The 10468-nt window shown below is 43.5% G+C and overlaps 1 protein-coding gene across 1 annotated transcript; it reads right to left on the reverse strand.

The window, feature by feature from the left end:
* Window positions 1-1645: 1645 nt before the first annotated feature.
* LOC141271138 (glutathione S-transferase P 1-like) lies at window positions 1646-9052 on the reverse strand. The gene is made up of 6 exons (XM_073681241.1): window positions 8970-9052; window positions 5507-5619; window positions 3097-3184; window positions 2883-2986; window positions 2332-2439; window positions 1646-1869 (listed from the first exon to the last, which is right to left on the reverse strand). Exons 2-6 carry the CDS (start codon window positions 5555-5557, stop codon window positions 1684-1686), a joined length of 537 nt encoding a protein of 178 aa, XP_073537342.1. The 5' UTR covers window positions 5558-5619; window positions 8970-9052; the 3' UTR covers window positions 1646-1683.
* Window positions 9053-10468: the final 1416 nt, after the last annotated feature.

A 10468-nucleotide genomic window follows, 5' to 3' on the forward strand; every position in this document is an offset into this window, starting at 1 on the left:
CCATATGGGCTAATAAAAGTCCACTTTTTTCACCTTTAATTATTTGGATTGCTGCCTGCTTTTCTTATTTTTAGATATATAGAGAAATATCCAGCAGCTTTCTAGGAATAAATAAATAAAAAAATGGCGTGGGGTCCCCCTATTTTTAATGACCACCTAAGGCAAAGCAGACAGATGCTGGCTGATATTATCAGGCTGGGAAGGGCATGGTTATTGGCCCCTTCCCAGCCTAAAAATACCAGTCCTCAGCCGCCCCAGAACTGGCATATTACATTAGATGTGCCAACTCTAATTCCCTGTCTCATTACTCCTATTGCCAGCGCACAAGAAATGAGATTAGGGGTTGATGTCAGCAGCTGGCGCTGACACAATGCCCTGGGGTTAGTAATGGAGAGGTGTCATTCAGACACCTCCATTACTAACCCTGTAAGTAAAAATCAATAAACACACAAAAAGTCTTTTATTTTAATAAAAAAAATCCTAGGATACCTTCTTTCACCAATTTATTTCCCCCCAAAAAATCCCAGGCCACTCTGCTGTAGTCCAATGGATCCGCCCTAATCCACATCGATGTCCCACGATAAGCCCAATCTAAAATTGCAGTATATGGATCCCCGTTCAGAGAACAGGGCTTCATAGACTGTCACACCACCACACATTGCTGGATATCGCAATGCTCCGCGATAGCCAGCATGGTCTGTAATCGACGTCAGTAAGGTTACCGCTGGTCACAGATGTTGTTTCCCATGCGGTCACACAGTGTCTGTGACCGGCAGTGACCTTCCTGATGTCACCGCTCGTCACAGCGGACAGCTCTCGCGCTACCCTCAGCATGAGAACCAGCAGCGGCTGCTACAGTATATCAAGCTTTGTTCTGTGAACGATGCTTCATATGCTGCAGACGTCGGAGTTGTAATCGTGGTGCCGTGGTCTATGTCAGATATGTGCAGGACCTTTACTTTCTAATAAATGGGTAAATGAGGGGAATTGTGTGAATGTGTTTCTTAAAGGACTTATGTGTGTTTATTTGTTTTTAAATAACTCATCTGCCAGTTAAGCTGATGTAAATGCTTAATGAATATTCACTGCTTCCCCTCGCTCAGCTTTCGGCGCCAAGAGATGGCCGGAGGAAGCAGTGAATATTAATTTTATCCTCTGATTTCAGAGGTCAGTGAGCTGAGCATCGGGTCTCCGAGTCTCAGATAGACTCAATGACAAAATGCGGCCGGCCGCCAGTCCCAGTAATACCAGTAGCCAACATGGCTACTGCATTACGGTGCATGGCAGGCAATCCCCGCATATTGCCTGGCTGTCTAACAGCCACAAAACATGCGAGACAGAGACTTGAGCATTAAGCTCGAACACCCCCTATACTTGGCGGAGTACCAAACGTGCCCGAGTACCCTAATGCTCGATCGAGTAACAAGCAGTGCGGAGCATGCTCGCTCAAGTCATCACTAATTATTATCAATACTTTTTGTCCTGCACCACTTCTGAGTTTTGCATCATAGGTGCCTGCATATGATTACTTAATGTTGGAAGATTGGTTGATTTCTCGTTAAAGAACAGACAACACTTTTTTCAACTTGAAAACATAAAACATTTTAATTTAGGTTTATTAATACAAAAACATTACAGCCACGTTTACAGGAATGTGTATTTTACAGCACTAATAAGTGAGGTCTATTTGTGTTTCGGGGTGATGGGTCGCTTATTGCGCTTCTCAGATTTCAAGTACTGGCTGAGTTTTGGCCGGGCAGCAACTCGCTCTACATAGGCGGAGAGCAGAGGGAATGAGGCTAAACATTTTGGGTCAAGGTCAAGATGACAGTGAAGCGTGTCTAACAAGTTGTAGTCAGCATACGAGATCTGTAATAAAAAGGAGTGGTAACATTAATTCTGGTTGTTACAGGCTGAGACCTTTAGCTTCTTAGCTATCTTAGTCTTTACACCTTGACTGCTAAGCTATAAGGTAACATTAGTAAACTTATACCCCGCATACCCTCCTGTCTTCACTATGTTTATAAGGCAGGGTCACTTTACATGCACAAACAGAAAAACAGTGGGTAGGTAAGAATCTGGTTTCACACTGACCCTAAACATTATCTCTACTGAGACCCTCCAATCACTGAAAGCCTAATTATTCCACCAATACCAACTATTGCACCTTCACTAATCCCCCTCTGACTGTCCAGCATTGCTATCCTTGTGACTGACACCATTTTATTCCTTATCTATTTAATTTTCCCTTCAATAAATCCTTGTTCCCCAGTAAATACAGCTTCTTATTGGAACCTTGCCAAGTTCATCACCTCCTTTTAATGTATTTACTTTATCTCCAACCACAAATTTGGTTCCATTGGAATTGTTAGAAAGTATCCTTTCGAAAGCTGACAGATGATTGGGCAGATCACATATGTATTTCTCCTTACCCGTCGTCTCCTGTAAAGTAAAGATCATTGGTTTTTGTACATATGAAATACATGAATACGTGTTCAGCAGGATATGAGGACTTTATAGCCGCTGCAGTACATGCACTATTGGGGGTCCCATAGCCATATACAGCCCCAAGAGAAGTACCAGAACATGACAACGGTAGCAGTATGCGGCATTCAGCGTAATCTCCCTTGTGATTTTGTCAATGTGACAATCCTGAGTGTAAAGTCTGCAACTAAACAAGTATCACCGTTATGGAGACTCTTGTAGCCAGTGAGATAATATTTTAGGTTTCTACTTTTTTCAGATGTTGTCTTGGGATAGACATTGCTTATTACCCTAGCAATATGCCACCAATGTTAGGTGGGAGAAGGCTTGGCTGCTGGAAACCCTGCTGATTGCTAGGACAGACATTTAATTTTACATAAATCCTATGTTGCACGTACATATTCAAAGAATATCAGACGGAAGTATTTAAGTCTCAAGTCCCCCACGCCATCATTCACCATGTCGATAAGTGCACTCTCCTGATTGCTGCTGCCGCTGATGTCTTTGTGAACAATAAGAGCATGTTAGATAATTTACATCCAGCATCATATAACAGATATAATACTGAAATACAATGTGTAAAGAACCCAAAGTACGGCACTGAAGTCTCACCATATAAGCGGCCAAGATATCTCAGGATGGCATTGCTCTGATACAGAACAAAGTCTCCATGTTGAAATTGAGGTAGCTGTCCAAAAACCTGAAGGGCACATTGAGCATTTTATAAATAAACTAAACAGGGTAAGTAACCACAGCTACAATAGAAATAACAACCTAAAGTATCCTTTATACTACCAGTACAACTCCTCATCATTCACTTAAAGTGAACCTTCTACTGATTCTGAAACCGTTTGTATTTTTCCTCTGTGCCCTTCTGTTCCAAAGTTATGCCCTAAAGTAAAACAGGTGTAAATGTTTCTTTCAAACCAGTTAGGTGTAAGCGTATAACACAGTACTTTGTGGGCAGGTCTGTGTTTTGGGCATTCAAAATCTTGAATGCGAGAATACAGAAATAGCATTTCAGGAGTATAAATTCCTACATAAGAAATGTAAAAAAGAAATCAAGCTATCTACACAGAAACAAACCACCAGCAACGTTAAAATAAATCCCAAAAAAATGTATAAATACATCAATGCCAAAAAGAAAAAAAAACAGAAGGTATCAGCCCCTTAAAGGATGATAAAAACAAGATAATTATAGAGGACAAAGAAAAGTCTGAGATATTAAAAAGGCACTTTTCTTTCAACAAGACAAAAATCAAAGTTCACCACCTGATATAACTAGTTTAACACAAAAAGAAGTACACCTGCGTCTGAGCAAATTAAACATTGACAAATCCCCAGGACCAGGTGGCATTCATCCACGGACACTGAGGGAATTGAGCTCAGTAATTGACTGACCGCTGTATCTCATATTATTAGACTACCTGGTAATAGGGGTGGTGCCACAGGATTGGAGGATGGCTGATTTGGTACCTATATTTAAGAAAGGTAAGAAGGTGGATCCAGGTAACTTAGACGGTAGCTACCTGGATCCACCTTCCAGTTCTGATATCGGTAGTGTGCAAAGTTTTTGAGAGCATCATAAGAGATGACCTGCAGAGTTATATCACAGAGAATAATATAATAAATGATAACCAGCACGGATTCATGAAAGATAGGTCGTGTCTAACCAACATGTTGGGGTTCTATGAAGAGGTAAGTGCAAATCTGGATGTTGGTTATGCAGCTGATTTGATTTATCTGGACTTTGCAAAGGCATTTGATACTGTACCACATAACAGCCTTATGCTGAAGCTACAGAAGCATGGACTTGGGGGAACTATATGCATATGGGTAAGGAATTGGCTAAATGATAGGAAACAAAGAGGTAACGTTTCTCCTTGCGGAGAGTGACAGGTTAAGCATGTCAAGGTGAGGAGACTAAGACGCAATGCTCCTCTGGGAAATATGCAAATTGTCTCTTCAGAGAGGAAGAGAACTAGAACTCTAGGGCCACCTATAGGAAGTAGCAATCCTAAAAGTCAACAGCGACCTTTAACGAGCCTTGTCACATGACTTAGGATAAAAGGCAGAACCAGAAACTCAATTTGCTGACACTGTGTTTCTGGGTACTGCTCCTTATCAGTGCAAAGTGTGAGTTCTGGGTTGGCTGGGTGAGAGGCGTCAGACCAGTATCCAAGGGGTAATGTTTCTCCTTGCGGAGAGAGACATGTTAAGCATGTCAAGGTAAGGAGACTTTAAGCCGCAATGAGGAGCATTGACACCTCAGAGGAGATCTCATTTACATATATAAATATATGTGTGGTCAGTACAAAGGACTAGCTCATGACTTATTCCTTCCAAAGACCATACTAAGGACCAGGGGGCACTCATTAGAAGTGAAAGAAAAGCGATTCCAGCAGCTAAATAAGAAAGGGTTCTTTACAGTCAGAGCAGTCAGACTGTGGAATGCCCTACCTCAAGAGGTAGTAATGGCAGACACTATAACAGCTGTCAAAAAAAGGCCTCGATGATTTTGTCGATACACATAACATTGTGGGTTATAGTTAAATTTGTGACTAAATGTACAGTTCGTGGTGGAAAGTTGAACTTGATGGACCTAGGTCTTTATTCAACCTACGTAACATCACAGAAGAACAAGCAAATACCCACAGAGAAGTTCTGGGGTATACGCCCAGTTTGTAGTGGAAAATGTACATAATTTCTGGGATGTATAACTCTGTAACGGAGGGGCACAGAAGAAAAAGAGAAACTGTTCCAGAATCAGTGGCACAGCATGAATTGGTGGAGGTAGTACTCTGTTGAAAATAAAAAATCCAATAAAAGGTCCTCTTTAAATGCGATTGAAACTCAGTTCTATACATACCATCTGGACAGAACAAAATGTACTAATATGTTTATGCATTTTAAATCCAATTAGATTAGTCTTATAACCAATTGAAAATGTTGACTCAGTCCCAAGAATTAAACTACAACATATGAAAGAAACAGTTTGACAGGTGATAAGAGAGAATCTCACCGCTTTCTTCTTTATGTCACTTTTTCTAGAGAACCAGTCTGCGATCTGCATTTCATCGTCAGTCCATGAAGCCCCCTGATCAGCTAGCAAGAGTCTGATAGGCTCAACCCTTCCTGGAAAAAAGCAAAGCATTAAATGATAATTGTGCTCAGCCATACTTAGTCCATTCATTAGTAAAGTATCTGAGTAAGGACATGTTCTCCAGTCTTTGCAATCCCATTCTATTAAAAGAGACCAACTAAATAAACTGTTCACAGAGGGTTTTTCATTCTGGGATCTCAGATCAGCCATGATTTCTGAATAAGCTCAAGTTTCTACAGTGCCACAAGATGGTAAATGAAGCATTACATGGAGCTTATTGAAACAGGCTGGCCATCTATAGCCACTTGTCAAGTCCTCCACTGGACTGTAATGAGGTGAAAGCAGAGTCCGTACTATTTTTCATATGCCTGTGATTTCATATAGACACAGGACATAAATAAAATCAAATTGCACAGTTTTGACAGTGTTGTTCCTTAGAACCACTTCCCCCATAATAAAACGCCATACAGACCATGACACAGGGGTGGATTAAGAGTAGCAAGGGCCCTGGGCAGTTTAGAAGGTGCGGGCCCAAACACACACACCTGATGTATCACATGTCACATGATCCCCTGTGATAGTTCACGTGAAATTAATTTGGCACAATATTAATAATAAGTTTTTTTAGGCTGTGTCCCCATTATGCGTTTTTTTTAAGCGCTTCCGCAGCGGCAATTCCGCTGCAGAAACACTTAAAAAACGCTTGGTAAAAGGTCTGCCATGTTCCCCAATGATAATCCGCATGTGCTGTGCACATGCTGCGGAAATTTCCGCTGCGGATCATCATTGCGGAAAAATCCGCAGCATTACCAATTATATTGCGGAAGCGCAGCGTTTTCGCCGCCATTGACTTGCATTGGAACGCATGGAATCCGCATCACTGCATCTGTACATGCAGAATCCATGCGTTTCAATGTGCGGATGGTACCCGGGTTTGGAGAAGAGGAGACTCTCCTCCGGACCCGGGTACCATAGAACCTATAAAAAAAGAATAAAATAAAAAATAAATATTATACTTACCTTCTGATGGCCCCCGGTGTCTTTATCCGATGTGTCCTGGCTTGCCGGCAGCTCGCGATGGTCTGAAAAGGACCTGCCGTGACGCCATTTAGTCATGTGACGGGTCACGCGACCGCCGACGTCGGCAGGCCATCAGAAGGTAAGTATATATTTTTTAACATTCTTTTACGGTCACACTATATAAATCCATGCTGGTTGCATGGATTTATATAGTGTGACCAAGTTGTCAAGCACTTTCCAAGTGATGCTAAAATCGCTTGGAAAGCGCTTATCAACCCGCATGCGGAAATGCATGTGAAGAACGCTTCACTTCCGCTTGTCCCTGGCAGGAAAAACGCATGTACAATCCGCATGCGTTTTTTTCTGCCAGGGAGATGCAGAAACGCTCAAAAAAAATCCGGAGCATTTCTGCATCGTGGGCACATAGCTTTACATTAATTGTATGACTCAATATGGAGCACATATAGCCATCTATACACAGCGGGAGGCCGCACGGTGCCATCTATACACAGCAGGAGGCCGCACGGTGCCATCTATACACAGCGGGAGGCCGCACGGCGCCATCTATACACAGCGGGAGGCCGCACGGCGCCATCTATACACAGCGGGAAGCCGCACGGCGCCATCTATACACAGCGGGAGGCCGCACGGCGCCAACTATACACAGCGGGAGGCCGCACGGCGCCCCCCCCAGAGACAGCAGGAGGCCGCACGGCGCCATCTATACTCAGCAGGAGGCTGCACGCAGTCACGCACACACACACAAACATATACAGACATATACATACACGCATAAACACATTTGAAACACAAAAATACATATAAACAGACATCACACAATTATGTCTGCCTGCACACACACACACACACACACAATCCCCCGGCTCGGCTCCAGTCCTCCTGCTCCTCTCCGATGCAGGCTGCAGCAGTGCAGGCCGGGCGTGCACTGCGTGATGTCACAGCTAGGAAGTTAACAGCTGCAGTGCTGGCCCGGTCGAATAAGAAGTAGCGGCCGTGCGCCGCTGCTGGGGGAGCGGTCCGGGGGCCCCCTGCCACTGTCTGCCTGTATGCTGCGCCCCTGTGTATGCTGGGCCCTGCCTGACGTCATGCGGCAGGGCGGTGCCAGCATCATTCAAACTGCCCGCCCCGGTGGATCTGCAGCTGGCCGGATGGGAGCGGCTGCGTGATGCAGCGTGTCTGTGAGTGGCTGCTTTGAACACTGGGACCGCCCTGCTTGATGTCATGTGGCAGGGCGGTCCCAAAGTTCAAAGCAGCCACTCACAGACACGCTGGCTGCATGACGCAGCCCTGTATATGCACTAGCGCCGGCGGGAAATTTAAATATGTTGGGACCGCCCTGCCACATGAAGTCAGACAGGGCGGTATCAACAGCATTTAAACTGCACGCCCGTGCTAGTGAATATACAGCCGCGGCGGCCAGATGGAAGCGTCATGTGGCACTGGCAGGGCGGGGCGACACAGTATGATTCAAACCGCCTACAGCTGCGGGCCCGCAGCGGTGATCATCTAAACCTTCGGCCAGCGCGGCGGTGACCGAAAAAAATGCGCATTATAATGGGAGCAATTCATGGGCCCCCTGGAGCCTCAGGGCCCCGGGCGGTAGCCCATATTGCCCTCATTATAATCTGCCTATGAGGCATGACACAATATGGTAGCATTTAATGTTCATGCCTCAGATATCCAGAGAGTAGTGGCTTGACCTCCCTAACTTTCCACAAATAATGGGACGACTTTATGGAGGTACTTTGATGATGAGTATCAATTTGACCAGTGACGGTCTAACTCCCCGCATCCCTGACAAGAAACTCAATGGGACCAAGCTGCATTATGAAACAGTCACAATCACCTGTGACTGATTAAATAATGAAGGCCAACACTCCTGCCTTGTTCCTTTTAGTTCATGGGGTGCTAGGAGTATAACGCCTTATGATCAAACATTTGTGGTTACCAGGTTGCTCTGAGAGCAATGGAAAGTTAGGACATCTGATTACAGGGCTGAGTCACTTATTAGACTTTTTGCTGTAGTTTTGATAATATGACTTTTTTTCTACTGCAGTTCTATTTCTTTCAAGTATGAGCTCCTGCTATACAGTCCTTGGTTTCCATGACCTCGGTCTATTCCAGCAAACCCACCATGGCTTGTCACATTTCTGTCTATTTATTGTAGATAGAAAGCTGTCAATCAATGGTGCAGTCAGAGATAGTCAGAGCCCACCCCTTGGAAGATTAGAACATCATGTATAATTATTATGGAATCTCCCTTGTCCATGATTGAAAATGTTCCTATTAGAAGTTTGTTAAATTGTTTTTTTTTTAATTATAACATTAAAGTTGTACTCACCTCTAACAGGGAAATAGGTCAGTGTATATCCAGACACTACAAGGAAAAAAAATAAGAAAATAAGTTATATTGCTATCAAAGCATGACATTTATTGTGCAGGATTTGCAGACAAGCATGAGTCATAATACCAAACACTGCCCATGTGGAGATTCCTTTATATCTTAGATTATCAGACTTTATAGAAATTAATCTTACATCAAATAACAAATACAAAATACAAATGAAGAAAAAATATACAGTACAGACCAAAAGTTTGGACACACCTTCTCATTTAAAGATTTTAATGTATTTTCATGACTATGAAAATTGTACATTCACACTGAAGGCATCAAAACTATGAATTAACACATGTGGAATTATATACTTAACAAAAAAGTGTGAAACAACTGAAAATATGTCTTATATTCTAGGTTCTTCAAAGTAGCCACATTTTGCTTTGATGACTGCTTTGCACACTCTTGGCATTCTCTTGATGAGCTTCAAGAGGTAGTCACCGGAAATGGTTTTCACTTCACAGGTGTGCCCTGTCAGGTTTAATAAGTGGGATTTCTTGCCTTATAAATGGGGTTGGGACCATCAGTTGTGTTGTGCAGAAGTCTGGTGGATACACAGCTGATAGTCCTACTGAATAGACTGTTAGCTGCTTTTTTCTTGCCATAATACAAATTCTAAGTAAAGAAAAACAAGTGGCCATCATTACTTTAAGAAATGAAGGTCAGTCAGTGCGAAAAATTGGAAAAACTTTGAAAGTGTCCCCAAGTGCAGTTGCAAAAACCATCAAGCGCTACAAAGAAACTGGCTCACATGAGGACCGCCCCAGAAAAGGAAGACCATTAGTCACGTCTGCTTCTGAGGATAAGTTTATCCGAGTCACCAGCCTCAGAAATCGCAGGTTAACAGCAGCTCAGATTAGAGACCAGATCAATGCCACACAGAGTTCTAGCAGCAGACACATCTTTACAACAACTGTTAAGAGGAGACTTTGTGCAGCAGGCCTTCATGGTAAAATAGCTGCTAGGAAACCACAGCTAAGGACAGGCAACAAGCAGAAGAGACTTGTTTGGGCTAAAGAACACAAGGAATGGACATTAGACCAGTGGAAATCTGTGCTTTGGTCTGATGAGTCCAAATTTGAGATCTTTGGTTCCAACCACCGTGTCTTTGTGCGATGCAGAAAAGGTGAACGGATGGACTCTACATGCCTGGTTCCCACCGAGAAGCATGGAGGAGGAGGTGTGATGGTGTGGGGGTGCTTTGCTGGTGACACTGTTGGGGATTTATTCAAAATTTAAGGCATACTGAACCAGCATAGCTATCACAGCATCTTGCAGCGGCATGCTATTCCATCCGGTTTGCGTTTAGTTGGATCATCATTAATTTTTTAACAGGACAATGACCCCAAACACACCTCCAGGCTGTGTAAGGGCTATTTGACCAAGAAGGAGAGTGATGGGGTGCTACGCCAGATGACCTGGCCTCCACAGTCACCAGACCTGAA

The sequence above is a fragment of the Phyllobates terribilis genome, unplaced genomic scaffold, assembly GCF_046119375.1.
Source record: "Phyllobates terribilis strain yellow unplaced genomic scaffold, ASM4611937v1 Scaffold_5__5_contigs__length_657084704, whole genome shotgun sequence".
Classification (NCBI taxonomy): domain Eukaryota; kingdom Metazoa; phylum Chordata; class Amphibia; order Anura; family Dendrobatidae; genus Phyllobates; species Phyllobates terribilis.

What these genes read in the sequence shown, in the direction of transcription:
- LOC141271138 (XM_073681241.1), bottom strand. Translation starts at nt 5,557, where the DNA reads ATGCAGATCGCAGACTGGTTCTCTAGAAAAAGTGACATAAAGAAGAAA. An exon ending in GTCTGATATTCTTTGAATAT is followed by an intron (nt 2,440 to 2,882) that starts GTACGTGCAACA and finishes ACTTTACAGGAG; the next exon opens with ACGACGGGTAAGGAGAAATA. An exon ending in AATTTGTGGTTGGAGATAAA is followed by an intron (nt 1,870 to 2,331) that starts GTAAATACATTA and finishes TTTTTATTACAG; the next exon opens with ATCTCGTATGCTGACTACAA.